Source organism: Martes martes (genome assembly GCF_963455335.1).
Source record: "Martes martes genome assembly, chromosome: 5".
In the NCBI taxonomy this organism is placed as follows: domain Eukaryota; kingdom Metazoa; phylum Chordata; class Mammalia; order Carnivora; family Mustelidae; genus Martes; species Martes martes.
In genome coordinates this window covers 25,862,511-25,883,472 of record NC_137892.1, presented here as the reverse complement: position 1 = coordinate 25,883,472, position 20,962 = coordinate 25,862,511, and the positions used below count along the sequence as shown (strand labels likewise).

Below are 20,962 nucleotides of genomic sequence, written 5' to 3'. Positions count from 1 at the left end.
TACTGCGCCTTTCCTCCACATTCCTCCGCGGGACTTGGCCGCCCCCTACCCTCCTCCTCCGCCTGACAAATCCAAGTCATACCTTCCTTAAATTCTTCTGTTTCGCAGTGCATGGTGGCAGGGTATGCGGCCGCAGGGGCGATTACCGCGGACATGTACTCGGACGAGCTGCAAGTTCGCTCCGAGGCCAAAACGCACACGCCAGAAAATAAAAGGAAGCAAAACCACTAAAATCAAAACCTCCCGGGGGCGGAGGGCTGGTTCTGGTGCAGGGATTTTCAGGGGGAAAGTTCTGCAAGAGTGACGAATCGCGTCTCAGCTGAGCGGCGGGAGTCCGCCCCCGGGGCCGTGCGCCCCGGCCCGTCGCTGGGCGGAGGCGACCTGGCGCGGCTGGCGGGGCCCCGGACGCACGCAGGTGGGGCGGAGACCAGGACCACAGCCCGACTGCGCGAGGAGGCAGGGCTGAGGGGCGCCGGGGGCAAACGTGACCCAGACGGGCTACGCCTGGGAAATAAATGCGCAGTCAGGAAAAAGGTCTCACTCCTCTGAGCGCGCGCTGCAGTCGTACAGAAATAAGAATTGCACACGCGGTCAAAGAAACACCTCTGGATCTCCGGGTGAACATTTTTTTCAGCGCCCAGTTAACTTGCCTTGTCCTGGAAGTGGGGGATCTTCTATGCCAGAAAAATAAGGATGTTGAAGCTACTCCGGTTTGTACGCTATTTTTGCAGGAAAGTAACATGTGGCTGGAAGGACCAGTTTCACCAGGCAGCATGGCCTTTTGAAGAAAGTGGGGGCGGCCCTCGCCCCTTACCTTTGCACGGGAAGAGCAGACAAAGCGGCTTACTCAGCATAACTCGGGGGAGCATTCTTCCTCAAACCCCAGCCTGGTGCACGAGCTGCTCCGAGTTAGCCCCAAGGGTGGTCCTCGGAAGGAGAGCGCCCTTCCCTCCACGCGCCACTCCGAACTACCGGGATACATTCCTTCCAGATGCCAAAAGGGGTAGCGCGGGGTGTTCGGCCTTTGAAATGCTGATAGAACGGAAAGTCTGCAGAGCCTGGGGAAGACAACTCAGTTCTTGCCCCCAGGTTCGGTCCCCTGGCTCTTAAAATCGGCGGAGAGGTGGGCGTCCTGACTTCGGAAAACCTTTGTTTGATCTTCCGAGGAGCGAGGAACGGAGCTGACCCTGATGTGCCTGTGTTAATGGAGGTATTTTACAGAGCACTAGTCCCACCACCGATCTAAGGCAAAAATCCTCTAATAACGCACCTGAAAGATCGATTTGGGAACTGGAAGAAAAGTTTACTTCCCAGCGGCTTTCTTTTTCCTCATTTCCCATTTTTATATGGGCAAACAAAACAAAACAAAAACAACAAAAAAAGAGAAGATGCTAAGATATAAATTTAGTGAAAAGAATACAATAAAGACATGGATTTAAAGAGCCTAAATTTATCATTTTTATGACCTTGAGCAAATTCTTTACTCTCTCTGCGCCCCCCCTTCCCTGACATGTAAAATGAGGATTGAACGTAGTATTTGCTTTACAGATTTATGTTTGGTATTTGAAAAAAGGGATTTGAAAACTATAAGTACTACATAGATTATTACTAACTACTGCACCATTAAAAATAAAATTTTGTAAAGGATGCTCAGGTGTTTTACTTCCATATTGAGTTCAAACAGGAAAAAAGGATTTATGCAAGTCACAAGCAGTAGAAGTGATTATAAATATTAATATCAGGCCTACATATTAAATCACTTCCTATTGCTGAATGATTCCAACATGCCTAAGACCCTAAGCAGGCTTTTATCTCAATTTCACTGCAAGGGCAGGATGGCGAGAGGAAGGCATAGCCAATCGAGAAGAGAGAAGGGGAGAAACATCTGGAAAATATCAGCGTTGCAGAGCCTCCTGAAAAGTGACCTCACCACAAAAAGGTTAACACTGTGCATCCTTCTGAAAGTCACGGTTAACTGCGTGGTCCCCTCTGCCATGCATTCTGGGTCAGGAGCGGCGAAGATGCATACTTCTCCCTCAGTGACCTCAAACTTGCAAAGGACACTTGTGATCATTTTGAACCCAGAGAAATTCTCCCTCACCAGTAAGAAAAGTGACATTCCGGGTCCTGCCCAAGGCATCATTCTGGGAGCCCTCCCTCCCACACACATATCACCTGCCCTTGTCCTCCCTCCCGACACCCCAAATGTCTATAGATGGCCACCAGACCCCAAGAGGACCTCAGCATGTCCTGAGTCACACAGATAAGATAGCTCCCATTCAGCTATAATTGGACTAGGATGCAACACCTCCTTCAAGGTGATCATTATGCAAATTCAGACAACACAAACTCCAAGCCCCAGCCCCTGAAGGCAGGGCTCCCTTTCACCTTCTCCTTTCAGAAGGGGCCTTCCTCAGAATTATTTATTAAACATCCTTTTGCAAGTCCAATTACGGACAAACCACATGAGAGGTGCTAAAAGACATGTCCCTAGCGTTCTGTTTGTTTTCACACCGGATTCACAAAAAGGCCTTCAGGTTAGCCAAGGAGAGAAGGACTGCTGAATGAACAGTCCCATTCCTGCCAGGTCAGCTTTGTAATTTAATTTAGAGTCATTTTCGAGGCTCTATCTTTGAACACCCAACGGATCCTCAGGACACCTGGAAAAAAAACTTCTTTAGTATTTAAATGCAACCCAGCAGTCACCTTGGGGAAGGATATCCTGATCTAGCTCAAGAGCAAGGAATGCGCAGCCTATTTTGAAAGACTGAGTGTGCACAAGGACGCTGCTCAGTGGCCAGTATAACCTTGGGCAAAAAGCACCACCCCAGGTTCCCAACCTGCAAAGTGAAGCCAAAGGGCAGCTGATTCTCAGGGGCTGGCTTGCCTGTCACTTCCGATCTATGCTCCCTCAGTCACTTCATCTTGATTTTGCTCGGCTTTTGTTCCAAAGGGGATTAGTCACTTTTTAGCCTCCAGAGACTAATGCTCTAGTACCTTACAAGGATTCACCTCTCATACCCAGAATCTGTTCACTCTTGAATATTTAAGAAATCCTCCCACTTGCTGTAGACTGGCCGTATATAGTTAGAAGTCACACCGACAATCATTATAGACCAGCCGATACAAAATAGCAATTAAGTTAGCAGCACTTGTCAGCGAATACCATACTGCACTTACATACTAGGTTGAACTTCGACTCCTGTGGAGCAGTGGGTCTCCTCCTTTCTGTGCCAAGATGGGAGAGGTAAAATGCTGTCTAAGATTCTGGTGGTGTTTTCAATCATCGGGCAATATCAAGAATGTGTATGTATCACATGTCAATGGGACCTGCTCATCTGGAGCTTACTGGTGTAATTTTGGTAATTTCTTTTTTTTTTTTTGGTCAGAGGGAGTGAGAGAGAGAGAGAGAGAGAGAGAGAGACTGAGCAAGCAGGGGGAGCAGCAGGCAAAGGAAGAAGCAGGCTCCCCACTGAGCAGCTCCCTACTCCCCATGCGGGGCTCGATCCCAGGACTCTGGGATCATGACCTGAGCCAAACGTATATGCTTAACCGACAGGTGTCCCTAAAAAAAAGGATTTTATTCAGACTTCCTAATGATCTCCCTTGGATCATCATACCCATTTTACAGATAGGTCATTTAAGAAAGGGAGGTTATATGATTTGTTCAAGATCCCCAAACTAAGTAATAGTGTTCTTCAGACTGCAGGCTTCCTGGGTCCTCTATCTAGACTTTCTGATTCTATGAAACTACTCATATAAAATTCAAGTCCTTTATTTTGCACGAGGGTAACTCAAAGACGGCTACACTGGGAGGTTTCCAGAGTTCAAGCTGATCAGGAAGCTCGCTCTGTCTGAAGGCTTAGATCACAGGCTCCAATGAAAGTTACTCTATTCCTGATATTTGATGTTTTAAGTAAGCTATAAGTTCAATAGCTTCTATTTGTTCAGCTACATGAAACCACTACCATTTTTTTTTTTTTAATTAAAAGTTCGGTCAGGACCCCAACTAAAGCTGCTGGGCTATGAGTCTGCCAAGAGCAGGGAAAAGACTACCAGGCTTGGTGGGGGAAGAACTGGGACTGACCACCATAAACCCAGGAAGCACCACCTCCTGTACATTAGGAGGCAAATCATACAAACTCCCTTCCTTGAATGACATATCTGTAAAATGGGTATGATGACCCAAGGGAGATCATTGGGAAGTCTGAATAAAATCTTTTTTTTCTTTTAAATTCCTTCTCCTCTCACTTTTCTGCTAAAAAGGGGCAAGCCAGAGGTGCCTGGGTGGTGTAGTTGGTTAAGTAAACCGACTCCTGGTTTCGACTTAAGTCATGATCTCAGGGTCATGAGATCAAGCCCCACATTGGGCTCTGTGCTCAGTGCAGAGTCTGCTCAAGATTCTCTCCCCCTCTCCCCCTCTGCTCTCTGGCTCATTCTCTCCCTCTCTCTAAAATAAGTAAATAAATCTTTAAAAAAAATTTTTTTTAAATGGACAAGCCACTGAACCTCTTTGGGCTTCTGTGTGCCCATCTATAAAATGGGGTCCATGCCACTTACTCAACAGAGGAAAAACAATAGTGAAATGAGGCAGGAATGTGACAAAGCACTGAAAATTCTGAAATCCCTCTTGGACTCTCTCCTGAATACTTTCGTGAATGAGGCCAGGTTGTTTTAGGTTGTGGAATATGTATCTGGAAGCCCTAAATGCTGGCCCTACAGACATTCCAGATAGGAACGGCAATCTAACGTGAGGGGTCCAGCAACAGAACGTGAACACAGAAGGACTGAACCTTCTTACCGTGCCCAGATTAACGGGGCAGCACAGGGATAACATGAGGAGGGTAACTGAAGGGATTCACCAGGGAGAAGTAAGGCAGGTGTGAGACTGAGCCTGGAAGGCACCATGTCACACCAGACCCATGAATCCCGGGCTTTTCCCCAAAAAAGCAGCTAGATGAAAAAGTGACCAACAGTGATAGTCACAGAAACTCCAGTTTGGAAGTAAACTTAGTGCTCATGGCTCTAATCCTCTAGGTGGCTGGTGAAGCGATCTCTCACTCACATCCCAGGCAGTAAGCATTCATCCAGACTTTCCCTGATGACCTCTAGGCAGAGACACACTCTTTTGAGAGCCTCATCTCCTTTATGATCATTAGGAGGTTCCTCTTTATAAGAAACTGCAACTCAAGGGTGGTGACTGTCAAATTCTTGCCACTCTAACCACCGTTTTACACCTTCTGGCAAGGAAATAATTCTTTAACACAACAGAGACAGATTTTGGTGGGGGGAGGGGGAAGCAAGAGCAGGAGGGGCAGAGGGAGGAGAGAATCGCCAGGAGGCTCCATGCTCAGTGCAGAGTCCGGCGCAGGGCTTGATCTTATGACCCTGAGATCAAGACCTGAGCTGAAATCAAGAGTCGATTGCTTTAGCAACCCATTGCTTGAGCCACCCAGGTACCCCCCAAAACACAGATTTTTAAACTGGATTGTCTTTTTTAACAAGACAGGGGAGATCCCCCTCGTATTGGCTGTAACAGACTGCAGTTGAATGTAACGTGGAGACAGTTACGCAATCTTCCAGTGCCAGCCACACATCTGTTACTGGTTATGGTGAAGAATTCAGAAGCAAGCCTCTCTGGATGAGGAGGTGGCAGTGATCATCTCTTTTCTCTTCCATGCGTTCACGCTAAGGCCGTAGAAAACGCTGCCAAGACAGGTTGGTTAATTGCATGTGAGGAGTGAAGAAGCTTCATTCTGGTTTCTGAAGAAAATGTGAAATCCGCAAGGCAACAAAAGTCGTGCTTTCTATGTGGAATTTGGACCATATGTTGACTGCTGGTCTGATATCCATTTGAAAGTCTAATCTGCTCCAAGTTGTCCTGATTTGCTTTTGACACTGAGTTTCTGACATGGGTAGAATGGCTATTAAATTAACATCTGTGCCAACTAGTCACTGTTGAAGGGGCAGAAAGGCTGGTAGGCAGAGCTCCAGGGCTGGGCAGGCTTGCCAGGTGAAAGCAAGGCTGAAACTCAACAGACAGACTCAGCAGGTGGTAAAACTATGAAGCAAAGCAAAGCAAAACTATGAAGCAAACAGCATTTTGGGGGGGAAAGAGAGGGCTGTTTTGTAGGTAGCATGAAAGGCAGGGGTCAGTTTTTCCATTTGAACAGGTCAGGTTGCAAAACTTCAGCCACTCAGCTTCTCCTTAAAGAAGAGCTATAGAAATATGCAATCGTTATGATTCACTAAGTTGGAGACATCACCAAAATAACTAACTTCTCTGAGAAGCTGCTAATATGAACAAGGGTGCCCGTCTGACGAGAAAAGGTCTTAGGAAGCCCATCCATTTCCCAGAAGGCACAGAAGAGAGTTGAAACTCATACCCTTACTCAATCTGAAATCTACTCCAACAGACTTCTGACTACTGAACTCAGCAAAGTGCCATCATATGCCATTTAACTTTCTCAATTTTCACGACGTATAAGCAGCCCAAAAGAGAAAGAGAGAAACCGTAATCATCTAAATGCATTTGCTGGGATGCCTGGGTAGCTCAGTCAGTTAAGCGTCTGCCTTCAGCTCAGGTCATGATCCCGGGGTCCTGGGATCCTCCAACATCTGGGCTTCCTGCTTGGTGGGGAGCCTGCTTCTCCCTCTGCCTGCCGTTGCCCCTGCTTGTGCTCTCCCTTTCTCTCTCTCTCTGCCAAATAAATAAATAAAATCTATAAAATAAATAAATAAATGCATTTTTTTTGCCATTCCATATAATGATTTTATGCTGCAGGGCCAGCCTGAGATGGAGCTAGGATAGACTGGTCCCTCCCCGACTCTCGTCTCTGTATGTTCTCCTCACACAGTGAGCATCTCGTGCGCTGAGGGTCAATGTTGTATTGAAGTCTATGTATTTCTTCCCACACCAAAGCACCTATTTCATCTAGCAACCCATTCTGATGGTCGAGGAAGCACTTGGACAGTAAGTCTTCTACTTACTGGAAAGTGCTATGTTATTCTCCAATCTGGTAACTTTCTAAGAGGCTTTCAAAAATAATATTACCCCAGGCTGTTTTGACTTTATCCATGACTCTTCTGTCCTCTTAATGGAACTGGCACCTTAGATTCTCATATGTTAGAGTGCTGTGGTCAGAAATGTTGGAACAGACTCATCAGTTTAGCTCCGAGATCCCCAAATTATATGCCATGGTGCCGAGAGCAAGCTCACAGGGGTGTCGCAGGATATTTTAGATTTTTGAGGAAAACAAAGCATTATTCAACATCTCTCAGAAACTATATGAACTCCTACTTGGAGCAAGTTCACAGTGTAACACTAGATGGTGTTACATTTCGTTTAATGACATCATTTCTTTGCAAAGCTAGGCCGTTGGCAGTTGCCGTGATAAAAAGCAAGTATTATATTTAAAAAGTACAAAAGACAGGAAATTAGGGTAGTGAGATCCAACCTGATCTCAAGGTTTGAGAAGTTGTGAGTTGGGCAGTGATCCATTTATGGCCCGGCAGCCCCAAATTCACCCTTCATCACCTTTCATCCTGCTCTGAGCAAAGAAAGATGGGACTTGGAATATATTTTCTCTTTTGCCAGCCAGTACAATTCTAAGCTCTGTCAGTGGGGTGCACTGTAGAGACATTACGGGAAGAAAAACTTTCCCTTCTTGGTTCTGGTGTGCTTTTTTGAGAAACCTCCTCAGAGATAGATTTCCTCAGCATCCTAGCAGATGGATTTCCAGCAAGTTCTATAAGCACAGTGTTACAGCGACTTCTCTGCCATCCAAGGAGCTGTGGCAAGCCATCCTCTGTCCATCAAGGAACAACGGGGATGCTCATTCTTGGTGCTCTATTTTGAACCCATGTTAAGTGGTTGCCACACTAGCTTTCCCTCTTTTCCTAACAATTCTCTTCACTGGCTAGATAGTCCTCATTTAAGTTAGTATTTCTTTTGTTTTCTTTCTTTGTTATTATTAATCATGGTAAAATGCACATCACATAAAATTTGCCATCTTAATCATTTTTAAGCGTACAGTTCAATTGTACTAAATGCCTTACATTGTTGTGCAACCCTTACCACCTCCCATTTCCAAAGCTCTTTTCATTTGCAAAACTGAAACTCTGTACCCATTAAACGCCAACTTTCCATTCTCCCCTCCCCTCAGTCCCCAGCAACCACCATTCTACTTTCTGTCTTTGAACCTCACTACCGTAGACATCCCATTATATAAGTGGAATTACAGCGTATTCGTGTTTTTGTGTGTGACTGCCATATTTTTCTTCATGTCCCAGAGATTCATCCATGGTATAGCTTGTGCCAGAATTTCCTACTTTTTTAAGGCTGAATGATAGTCTGTTGCATGTAGATATCACATATCACATTTTGTTGATTCATGGACCACTCAGTAGGCAACTGGGTAACTACCCCCTTCTGCCTCTTATGAACAATGCTGCTGCCAACATTGGTGTGCCAAGACCTGTACAAGTCTCTGCTTTCAGTTCTTTGGGGGTCCATCCCCAGAAGGGGAATTGCTAGATCTTACAGTAATTTTCTATTTTTCACCTTTTGAGGAGCCACTTAGTATAGCGCTAGTTCATATTTATTTATATGAAACCTTCCTGTTCCCATTATCACATCTCCTGATTGGATCCTGGCTGAACCACGCAAGGCCCAGCAGGAACAAGTCGTTCCACTAGTCACTGTGGTGAAGAATGAAATAAAAGCATTCTTTTTTTTATCTTTCGACTTACACATATCATGTTTTCCACACAGGTAGTTATTTAGACCCAAGCACTTAAGTGAAACTGTGAGGTATTCCTTGGGTCCAAGAAAATGATGCGAAAATCAGACAGAGACATGAAGGGGTCCATGAGTGAAGCACGTCGGGAACCTTAGCTCCTGCCTATGTTTCCAGCTGTCCGGAGGGTCTGTCCGCTTTATCCTTCCAACTGAAGGCACAGACAGACCCATACCCCACCCCCACCAGCAGTGACCCCCACACACAACATCTTGATTTTCTTCATGATATCAAATTATTTCTCACTTGAGGCGACAGAGGCTAGAAGCCTCCCATGGTCCTTGGCTTAGGCTGCTCTGCCTCCCCTTATTTATTTATTTATTTTTAAAGATTTTATTTATTTATTTGACAGACAGAGATCATGAGTAGGCAGAGAGGCAGGCAGAGAGAGAGGAAGGGAAGCAGGCTCCCCGCTGAGCACAGAGCCCGATGCGGGGCTAGATCCCAGGATGCTGGGATCATGACCTGAGGTGAAGGCAGAGGCTTTAACCCACTAAGCCACCCAGGGGCCCCTCCCCTTATTGCTAATCTCACTAAACCTCACAGTCAAAATGTTTGCTTGACAGACTTTCTTCCCTCCATTCCTATGGCTGTTAGTCCATCCATCATCTGCAGCTGGTATAATCGAACGGGTTGTAAGTCGATTTCCCTCAATGAGCCCAGGGGCAGACACCTTACACGTCCACAGAGGCTAGACAGACATAGACTAATCTGTGCCTGCCACAGGTTCTGGCCGCCTCCATCGCTGTACCCAGGCAGACACAGAAACCGAGGCGGTAAGACAGTCGAAATGCTAGCTGGAGGAACCCGCTCTCCCCCAGAGGGCAAAGGCCACCGATTACAGATGCAGGATGCGGGCAGGGGCAAAACCATGAATGTGCACCCCCCTACAAGCAGAAATGAATGATCTGAAAAGCACTCATTCAGAAACTTCGACGCTTGTTATCATTCACTGGAAATTACTGGAAACAAACATTACAGAGAACCATGACGCCTTTGCAGCCACAAGCTGCCCTGTGGGAGGAGCTGCTGCCACTGTCTATTTTTCCTCCTATGTTGCACCGTTGTTGTTGTTGTTGTTGTTTGAACCCCTCCCAAAACCTTGCTTGTGATTCCTCCAGAAAGCCTGCTGACACCCACGTGAACCTACACTTCCCGAGAGAACTTCTATTACATTTAAAGCTGATCATCGTGATGTTCCTTGTCTTCTGACACAGATTTGAAAGCTCTTAAAAACACACGATTATGCCTTGCGGGGTTCTCCCCCCCCTTTTTTAAGGAGAAGAACATGTTGGATGCTTCGAGGGCACCATGGCACTAATAAAATCATCATCAGATCCGCTGGTAATATTGAATTATGACAACATGTAAGAACGATTTCCAGTTCCCCTCCCCTCCAAAGTACATTATGAGGAAGTGTGTCCATAAATCTCTGTGCCCTTCAAAGAAACACAGAAAGAAAATTTGCATTACATCCCAAGAGCTGACGCTGGTGATCTGCAGCCATCCATAAATCTGTCAGGTTTACAAAAAAGTCCATCAGATAAAGAGCCAAGAAGAAAATAACTCTGACAGCTGCAAACCTTCTGTTTTTACAAAAGGCACAGAACGGACGCACTTCCTTTTAACATCTTCATAAACACAGAGCAATAAGCAAAGGCAAACGTCCCCGGTAGAAGCCACCGGACTCTGGCACCCCCACACGTGCCCTCGGAACCACTACTAGACTGGATTGAACCCAATTCCAGTTCCCCGGATGGAATTTCCAGGGCCAGCAAGGTGCTGGGGGCAGTGGCCCACCTTCAAAGAGCCGCGACCTCGCCATCCTCAGATCAGGAGTTTTGTTCCCTTTAGGTGAAGAACTAACATCCGGCATGGGGTCACCAAAACATATATACTAATAAATCCCAGATGGGGATTCCACGTACCTCTTTACTCAAGGCATGAACGGCTCTTGGGCGATTAATAGTCTATTCATCTGGTCTCTTGGGAACGAGCTCCCCTTCAGGGGCTGTTTGTGTTTATAATATGCCGTGTTTTCTATTTTTTTTTTAAGATTTTATTTATTTATTTGACAGAGAGAGATCACAAGTAGGCAGAGAGGCAGGCAGAGAGAGAGGAAGGGAAGCAGGCTCCCCGCCGAGCAGACAGCCCGATGCGGGGCTTGATCCCAGGACCCCGAGATCATGACCTGAGCGGAAGGCAGCGGCCTAACCCACTGAGCCACCCAGGCGCCCCCTATTTTTTTTTTAAAGATTTTATTTATTTGAGAGAGAGAGAAAGTGCACAAACAGGGGGAGTGGTAGACAGAGGGAGAGGAAGGAGCAGGCTCCCTACTGAGCAGGGAGCCCCATGAGGGGCTCGATCCCAGGATCCTGGGATCATGTCTAGAGCCAAAGGCAGATGCTTAACCGACTGAGCCACCCAGGTGCCCCAATACACTGTGTTTTCTAAAGCCAACTTGGGACCCACTGTTGCACAAGACATACTTAATTTTGTCATCTGTGTGCTTAATGGATGAGATTAACCTTTGAATGTAAAAAGGCAGAACCTTGGGTGTCCCAAATACCCTATTATCTGGGCCAGAGGAAGGAAGCAATATTCCACTTGGCCACTGCCCCAAATTCTGAACCAGCAGCCCGGGTCAAAGCCAATGAGGTTTATCTTTATATTCAGCTGTCTTAATATCAGGCATAGTTTATCAAGCACCTACTATGTGCTAAGTCTTGTCCTAGGCACACTTACAGAACACATCTCCATCTTACCACATCTCAGCAAGGTGGTGCTTTCTAGTTCTTGAAGTGTGTCTGCACACAATGCCACTGAGCCTCATAACAATTCTGTACGGAAAGGAATCTTGGGTTATCATTGGCTCCATTTGCTTCAGACAAGGATACTGATGCTCAGAGACATTTAGGGGCTGGACCAAGGTCACTTAACTAGGGCTGAGACTGGAAGGCAGGTTCTCTGCCCTCATTCTGTGCTATTTTTCTCCTGCTATAGAGTCTTGGATTGAGCAGAGCACCAGTAATTTTGTCTCAAGACAAATACAGCATATGCTCCATCAGAAGAGGGGTGTGGGGCAGTCAAGAGAGGTCAGACAGCAAAGCTGACTGGCAGGATCTGAGCCGAGCTGACTTGGAGCAAGAGGGACTTTAACAGAAAGCGGGGAAATCCAGAGAGGAACAGGCGTGGCAAGGGGGAAGGGGAGGAGTCCCACTTCACACCTCGGAGTCTGAAGTCTAAGCAGTGCAGCCAGTGAGGGGATGGGCTTGAGCCTCTTCTATCAGATCAATTTCCCATAGGAGCTGAGCCCTTCCCCAGAGGGCTGCTCTTTCTATAAAGCCACAGCCTTTGATGAAAATATTTCTAACATACATTGCATAGAATATCTCCTCTTCACTAAACAAAGGCTAGGGAACATTACTATTATCTGTTTTACACAGCAGACTATTGTTGTTGATTATACTCTTCTGTAGTACAGATATGAACCCACTTTTGCTCACTAAACCCTGCCAAAAAAAATTGTCCTTTTTCATTGTCATTATGCCCCATCAATAATTCCCATTCAAATTCAAGACACAAGGAGAGGCATGTGATCAAGATTTCACCTTCTCAAATGCTCCCGAAAGCCTGTCATAATATAGGTCTATAGAGAAGGTGTAATGCTCTTAACATAGCTGACTCATGTTTTCAGAGGTGAGAGGAGATGGGACACTGGGTTCTCAAATCAGTAAAGAATAGTGTATATAGTTGAAATTATCTTAAAAATTCCTTAAATGGCCCCCAAAATACAGTGACTATCCACATGCTTTTGGATCTCCACCATACTTATCAGTTCCTTTAAGAATTAGTCAATGTTTCTCTAGAACTGCCCATCAGATATTCAAGTTCTCCCTCCATGGTGGATGATAAAAATCATTAGCGCCCCCTTGCCCGCTCTCTGAACAATGTGTTTCCTGTTCTGTTAGTGGTCAGAGCCCTCAAACCTCATCCACTCCATTGGGTTCATCAACAGGGAGCCATTTCTTGGCCAACAGAAGCAATGAAGAGTTATTGCCTGGGAAGGGACTGAATATGCATGGTCAGGATTTCCAGACACTTGCCTTCTTCCTCAGAGCCAAATATCACTTTTTTTAAAAAAAGATTTTATTTATTTATCTGACAGAAAGAGAGAGAGTAGAAGTAGGCAAAGTGGCAGGCAGAGGACGAGGGAGAAGCAGGCTCTCCACTGAGCAGGAAGCCTGATATAAGGCTTGATCCCAGGACCCTGGGATCATGACCTAGGCTGAAGGCAGACACTTAACCGACTGAGCCACCCAGGTGCCCCCAGGTATCGCTTTTTATCAACAGCACCTAACAACCCCTCTACATCTACTAATTGGAGGTCCAAGGGACCTAGGGAGAACCAAAGCTTGATGAAGGAAGCTGGCGTTTCATTGCCTGCTCTAGAAGAAGCCATAGATAGTGCTGTTTAGATGCTGTCTTCATTTCTATAGTTTCCCAATCTGCAAATACTTATGGAACATTTACCATGTACAGGTATAAGGCAAATGGTACAGATAAAACACCACCAGTGTCTGTCCTCACAGACCCTACTGTATAGGCAGGGGAGGGGGAAGACACTAATTAAAATATAACGTAAGTGTAAAAGCAAAAAAGCATGGGGTGCTCTGAAATCTATTAGGAGTATGTAAATCGGTATGTATGTAAATCAGTCCTGGGGGAGGGAGTCAATCAGGGAAGGCTGCCTGGAAGAAGTGATGCCTAAGTTAAAAGGAACTGAGGTGGAGAGTGGAGAAATTAGCCAAGGAGGGGAAGATGGGGGAGGAAGGAAGGAAGAATGGTTCCTGGTAGAGCTAACAGGTAAAAATCAACCCACCAGAAAGGAAAGCTAAAGAAAAGGCCAACAGATATGATGATGAGGTGGCCACTGTCTTTTCTTGAAGAAAAAACAATTAGGTAACATGATTAGACACAGAAGCCAAATTGCAAGGGGTTCGGGGATAGATTGCTGTTAAGGAAGTACAGAAAGAATTGTGGACTATTCCTTTATGGACTCTCACAGAAAGGGAGAAATTGAGACTACTCTGGTGAGTAAGCACTAGGAGAAGAGCACACTTTTAGCACAGCTTTAACTGAGTGGCTCTGCTGAAGGAATATTTAAATCCCCATAACTCTCCCACTGGTCAGACACAGGGGAGCTGGGCACCATCAGTCTCTTAAAAACACAACTGCAGGAATTTTCATGGACTCTGACAGGAATCTGAATAATGGAAATAAAACAGGATAAAGCAGGAACCCCCCTCCATGTTCAGTGGCTGGTGGCAGTCCAACGGATCTTACCTGAAGCAGGGCCATGAAGGTGCTATCTCTGGACTGTCTCGAAGGCTCCCCAGCCTTAAAATTATCCACTTAGCACTACAGGAATACTCTCATTAAAGGAGCAGGACTTTTGGTTAAATGTTGTCCTATTTCCTGTTGTACCATCAAGTTCTTTGAAAAATACAAGTGTCTCTTAAGGCCTGTGAATGACTCACACCTCAGCGTGTAAATGAGTCCACTGGTTTCTTGGTTCCTTCCTGGGGGGGTGCAGGGGAGAGCAGGAATGCAGAAATTAAGAACATGAGTATGGGGAGGCATGGAAGGGGTGGGAAAGAGTGAATACAAGCTTGTCCCTTCCAGATTCCTTCCTGGTCCTTGCCCCCAAGCTGGCCTAACTCAGAGAAAAGGCAAAGAGGAGTGACTATACCCAGCAGACAACCAGCAAGGCAGGAGTGTGCCTTTCCTATGTGGGAGGTTCCTTGTTTTGAGGGGCACAAATTTTTTTATTTTTTAATGCTGTAAAATACTCAGAAGCGTTTTGGATGAGAGTTCCATCTTCGCTTCTCTAAATTGATTCAGCCTCCAAAAGTCGGGAACCAAAGGAACAATATCCATGAAGACGTTATTTCTTTGGAAGGATTTCCAGTTTGTGGGTCAAAGCTAGGGTGGCCTACTTACCCCAGGGATCGCCTTGTCATCTAAGGTAAAGAGCTAAAATCCACTGAGAAGCAAAATGACAAAGGGCTCATATCTGTAACATCTGACATTTCTGAGGCTGAGCAAACGTCCGTGACAGCTGAAGTTCGCTGATTCATAGCCCAGGAATCCACCCACTGGTAGCCTTAGGGCTGAGTCCAGCCATAGACGGATTTCTTGGACTGGATAAATTTTGTTTTTCATCTCAATGTCAATGCCTGGGGATGGGACCTGTTCTCTCCAAGTCAGCCCCAGGTGTCATAACCTCCAACTGTTCGTAGAAAGCAATATTTTCACATTCCCGTTTCTTACCTGGTTCTGGCAGACATTTGAGTTTGGGACCTCTGGTTTATCCAGACTGACACAGAACACAAACAAACCATTTCTCTCCCATCAAGGTAGAGCTCCAGAGCCGACCGTTTGGAGCTGGGTAATTGAGCAACGAGAGCACGAAAAACTGAAAAACCACAACTGTGTGCAATACCCCTTGTAATCAGACTTTTACCAAAACAGGAGACCAAAAAAAAAAAAAAAAAAAAGTACGGCGAGGCTCGCAGGTCCCAACATAAACCACGTGACCACGGCTTTGAAACCATGTTTCAACAGAAGTATCAGCCAGCACTGGTCACCATCTGATCTCGCCCTGCATCCTCGGCTCCCGCAAGACCCCTGCCATCTGGAACGTCACAGAACACAAGCCTGGCAGCCAGCATCCAAGCCAGGCCTGGCAAAGGAAACAACCCCTCTATTCAGGGGACCTGTAGTAGGCAACTAACACGCAAGTTGGAGCTGTTCGCATCCAGCCCTGAGCCAGACCAGCTGCTTGGTAGCTCTTGAGGACACCTGCAGGACGCAATGCAGAAACCGCCGTCTCCCGTGTGTCTATATGCCCAGGCCCAGGGGAGTTCAGCTCCCCACCCTGCACCCCGCCACAGTTCCACTTGATGCCTCCCATCACAGCCCGCACAGAACCCAAGAACCAGAAGGCAAGGGCTTCAGGGAAGCTTTGCAAGTCCTCTTGTTCAATCTCAGCTCCAGCTTGCTCATCGATGAGAGATCAGGCCCCGGAAGTTGATACGGCACGTCCAGAGCTCATCATGCAAGTGTCTCAATGGGCACTAGAACCTCCACCTCTATGACCTCTGCTGTGGAAGCGGCCCCTTGTGACAGAGCGTCCTGCCTTTAAAGATGGCTGCATCCTTCTGGAGCCTAACCCAGTGTCTTGGACTGGATTTCTGACACACCCGTGGGTGCAGTCTGGCTCACTCGAGGTCATCATCAGGGTTTGGGTCAAAGCCCACCTATAATAAAAGGCTCCTTGGCCCTGCCTGGCCTTCTGTATGTCCAGTCCCATCAAGGATGTGGCAAGAATACTGGCTGGCTGGGGACAGGGCTCTGGAGTTTGGAATTCCATTCGCCACTCATGGAGGTCATGTACAAAGATAAATACCTACCTCTTTTTTTTCCCTTAAGATTTATTTATTTATTTGACAGAGAGAAAGAGAGAGGGCACAAGCAGGGGGAGCAGCACACAGAGGGAGAAACAGGCACCCCACTGAGCAAGGAGCCCGATGTGGGACTTGATCCTAGGATCCTGGGATTGTGACCTGAGTCGAAGGCAGACTGAGCCACCCAGGTACCCCAAAAGTGATTTTTCTTTGTACGCTGTGCCTTTTTTCTCCCCCTGGAGCCCTTGTATGTTGCCCTAGTCCCTTCTCCTGACCTTGATGGCCATTCTCCTGGAGGGATCATCTAGAGTAAACAAAATAACATCCTGTACGACTGACTGCCCTGTTTTGTTTATTCGTGTGCAGTTTCAAAGTCTACATTATCCAGAGTCCAGTAATAACAGTTAAAATAGATAAAATAACCAGATATGACAATTAAGCTCATGTCTTTAAAACATAAGGGTATTCTTTACAGGAAAAAATGGGCTCATTACATTGTTTTAAAAGAAAAACTATATTGGACTTCAGTGTTTTATGGGGACACATAATTACCATAGATGGAAGGGCTGCCTGTAATTAATTTTCTCTAGTTCTTATTCTCATTGTTCAGCGCTTACAAGACCAGGTCTATGATACTTCGGGGATGCCTTACTGACCTCTGAGAATTTCCCTTCCTGATCAGCAGCTGGGGTTCAAGGAGGGTATGTCCTTGTTCTCCCTGACAGCATCTGTGTCACTGTCATGGGGTTGGGGGATGGGGCACTGGGAATCCAATATGGAGGATTGTATTGTATTGTACAATACAATACAGTATTGGTTGTATTGTATTGTACAGTACAATATTGTACTGTATTATTATACCGTGGCCAGTCATCAAATAAGCAACAGGGGAAAATAAACAAAAAAGAAAAAAACACAGCGAAAAGAAGTCTGTTCAGCAGACAATGGTGGCCCACTCAATGTCCCTCCTATCTGCCCTGCTTGGGGGGCAGTGTGCTATTTGAGGGAGACACGGAGTCCATCCTTAACTCTCAGGTTTACCCTGACCATTCCAACTCAGGCACAGTAATCTTAGTTTCCTTGCCATAGAGTGACTGGTTGTTGTTGTTGTTTTTTAAGATTTTATTTATTTATTTGTCAGAGAGAGAGAGAGCACAAACAGGGGGAGTGGCAGGCAGAGGAGAGGGAGAAGCAGGCTCCTCGCCTAGCAGGGAGTCTGATGCAGAACTCTATCCCAGGACCCTGGAATCATGATTTGAGCCAAAGGCAGCTAGATGGTTAGTGGGTTAGCCACCCAGGTATCCCCAGTGACTGGTTTAGACAACCTGAACCTATGCCACTCACCACTCCCTTCTATAGCCAATAAACTGGCTTAAGATTGGGCACTGAGACATGAGAAATTTGCTGGGGCTTCTGGAAAAGGCCACTGGCTCCTCTGATAGAGCTGCCAGAAGCCAGTTCTCTCTCTCTCTCCTGCCGGACAGTGCGTTGTGCACGTGAAGTTAGCATTGCCGCAGACAGTTAACCACCATGAGAGAAACTGCATTGCTGAGGATGAAACTCAACCACAAAGGGCAGATTAGAAAGAAAATGGGTTCCTGACATCACTGAGAGGCTAAACCAAATCTCATTCCAGTTATGCAAGCTAATAAAAAATTCTCTTTTGTACGAGCCAATCCAAACTGGGGTTTCTCTTTCTTGCATATTAAGAGCCGTAAGTGACAGACCATTCTGGACAGCTAATGAGGAGCACGCTAGAGGACTTCTAATCTTGCCGCCGGCTTTACCACGTGCCCAGCCCCTAAAGGACAGCGGGTAAAAGAGGCCCAGAATACACAGACGACTAGTACTTGCTCACCCGTTTCCTCAAGCTGGCTGCCTAACCAAGTCAGAAGACAGCCTGGAAACCCCCTCTCCTGCAGAGTCAAGTCTTGCCTGTCTGATGGCAGTGATAGCCAAGCACAGAGACCCAAGGGCAGAGAATGCTGAGCAACCTCAGTGACACAGACGGGGCAGAGGCTCTGAGGGACAGGACGTGGGTCCTCCACTCCCACTATGGCGCTGCCCCACCATCCCCGACGGAACCTCCTGAGGGACCCAGGACAGGAACATCCTTGTCACGAGAGGGGTTTGCCTCCCTTGCAAAAACAGCAAGACTTGAAGGCAGGAAAAAGTAAAAGCACCCCCAGGAGCGCCCACTCACCTAAAGACCCAAATGAAAGGATCCCAGGGAACTGTGCCCTCAGGCTCCAGGGAAAAATAAAGAATTCAGGTGCTGAAGGGACTATGAATTCCTGAGGAAACAAATCGGGGCTAATCCTCATAGTCTGAGGTAGTGGGATTTCAGAGCTCATTTTACAAAAACACAGGCAAATGGACATATGAAATCACCTTGGTTGGTAAAAAAAATAAATAAATAAAAAGGGGCACCTGGGGGCTCAGTTGGTTAAACAGCTGCCTTTGGCTCAGGTCATGATCCCAGGGTCCTGGGATGGAGCCCCACAATGGGCTTTCTGCTCAGCAGGGAGCCTGCTTCTCCCTCTCACTCTGCCTGCTGCTCTGCCTACTTGTGCTCTTGCTCTCTCTCTCTCTGTCAAATACATAAATTTTTAAAAAGAAGAAAGCAAAAAGGAAAAAGAGAGAAAGTACTATATAAACAAATGTATGTGCCAAGTAAGATGATGTAGACTTCACATTACCTATACTAGGAGCTTTGCTTTGGAAGAAAGGGAAGGAAGGAGCAAGAGAAAGTCCTGAGTTAGTTTTCTGCACAGGATGGGACCGTCCTGGTGCCAGGACCCCCTGTGACTCCATCCACAGGATCCAGGCTGTGCGTGATGGAGAGGAGACTGTGCAGGTTCTCCTGTACACAGAGCACTCGTCCGACTTTCCTCAGAAAGTGAGATTAGGGGATCTGGCTCATGTCCAGAGGACAATGGTCATAAGATCTAAAGAAGGTGGAAGGGAGGGGGGACTTGAACAGGCTCACAGTAAAGAGAGAAGATGAAGAACGTTGGGTAAAACTGTCCAGGTCCAGCTGCATTTGGTGACAGCAAGGGGCTCTCTCCTCACCTGATGATCCTATTTTCAAATTCTTTTTTTTTTTTTTAAGATTTTATTTATTTATTTGAGAGAGAGAGAGGGAGGAAGAGGAAGAGAGAATCTCTTTCCCCATGATCCTCAGATCATGCCCTGAGCCATGGACACTTAACTGAGCCACCCAAGTGCCCCTATTTTCAAAATCATTTTAAATAACTTGCATTATTCAACCTTACTACCTCTCATGACAAGAACTGTGATCTACCCCTGTAAACCCTAAAAATCTTGTGTTTTCTATATCCAAGTAACCGCACAATGAATGTAGGGAGCCTTCATGAGACTATAGGTTTAGGGGTTTAACTGAGGGCAAAACCCAAAGAATTTACCTCCATACCAAAACGAAGGAAGGCGCTTTATGGCAGAGGAATCCTCTGAAAGAAGAGGTCTCCTCCTTTCTGTGTGTACCGTGGTCATCCTGCAGGAAGGATCAGGATGAACCTGCTGACACGCAGCTGTTGGGAGGACCCCACAGTGCCAGGCTATTTCAGGATCACTGCACTTATAAGCCTGAGCCTCAATGGGGTCATGCATCCTCACTGGGGCAGGCTAGGTCGGCAGGAAGAACATGGGTTAGAAAGCATGTTCTCATCCCCGCTCTGGCCCCATGATGCTGACTAACCACAGACACCTGACCTGATTTCTTTGTCCTAAGTTTCATTTATCAAATGATGTTACACTAGATTGGATGGCTTCTCCTCTCATGTCAAATGTCAAATTCGTTTTAACTGTCACCATGGCCCAAGCTGATCTGGCCCCTTCCCATCTCTCTGGCTCATCTTTCCTCTGATCAGTCCCCTTGCAGTTTCGGGAACACACTAGGACCATTCCCACCCCAGGGCCTTTGTATCTTCTTGCCCTCTGCCGGGAATGGTCCTCTCCAGAATATTCATCACCTGTCTGGCTTCCTCACACCTTTAGGAGAGACTAATATCACAATCTCAAATTAATTCACGGTCTCCTCAGTGAGGACACACAATTGCAAATCCTCCCTCCGCCCCCACCACCCACAGACATGGATGGCAATACTTATCCCCCATTTTAGACGTAATTCTTTTTTCCTCCCTTGCACTTACTTAACAGAATCCGACCTATTCTGTTTTTTTTTACTTCTTTGTTTATTGTCCATCTTTCCCACTAGAATGTCAGTGCTCCAAGGGCAGGGATTTCTTGAGTTCCTTATTTTAGTTCTCTATTTTTTTTCTTATGAGCAGGGCTCTCTATCTTCTCTTATCACTGGTGTATCCCCAGCACCCGGAAGAGAGCCTGACAGGTAACAGGAACTCAGGAAGTTTTGCTGAATGGATGCAGACACAGATGGATGCAAGGGGAGATGGCTGGGGTACGACCCTCTACAGCGTCTTCCAGCTCTGAAGTCTGTGGGCTGTGGTGCTTCCCATGGGAGGGCTCTCCTCCACCACCACTGTACCAGGATGGACTCTACGACCTCCAAACATCGTCTGTGAGAAATGCTTTCTATTGGGATTCAGTTCTATTTTCTAGAGTCACAATTAATATCATTTGGGGGGCGCACAGTTACATCCATCTCCTCTAATTCCTCATGTAAAATTCCTAGGGAAAATAGAAGTGAGCTTCCCT

At 46.5% G+C, this 20,962-nt stretch overlaps 1 protein-coding gene across 3 annotated transcripts in view; it reads right to left on the bottom strand.

Annotated features, from left to right (window-relative positions):
• TNFAIP8 (TNF alpha induced protein 8) overlaps positions 1–20,962 on the bottom strand; it is a 113,111-nt gene that overhangs the window by 38,576 nt on the left and 53,573 nt on the right. The window contains exon 1 of one of the 3 annotated variants that reach the window (XM_080804995.1): positions 83–294. The exons of the other annotated variants lie outside the window; for them this stretch is intronic. Within the exon in view, the coding sequence (XP_080661121.1) occupies positions 83–155 (73 nt within the window). The 5' untranslated portion in view covers positions 156–294. Of the gene's footprint in view, positions 1–82; positions 295–20,962 lie in introns of those variants that run through there. 3 annotated transcript variants of the gene reach the window in all.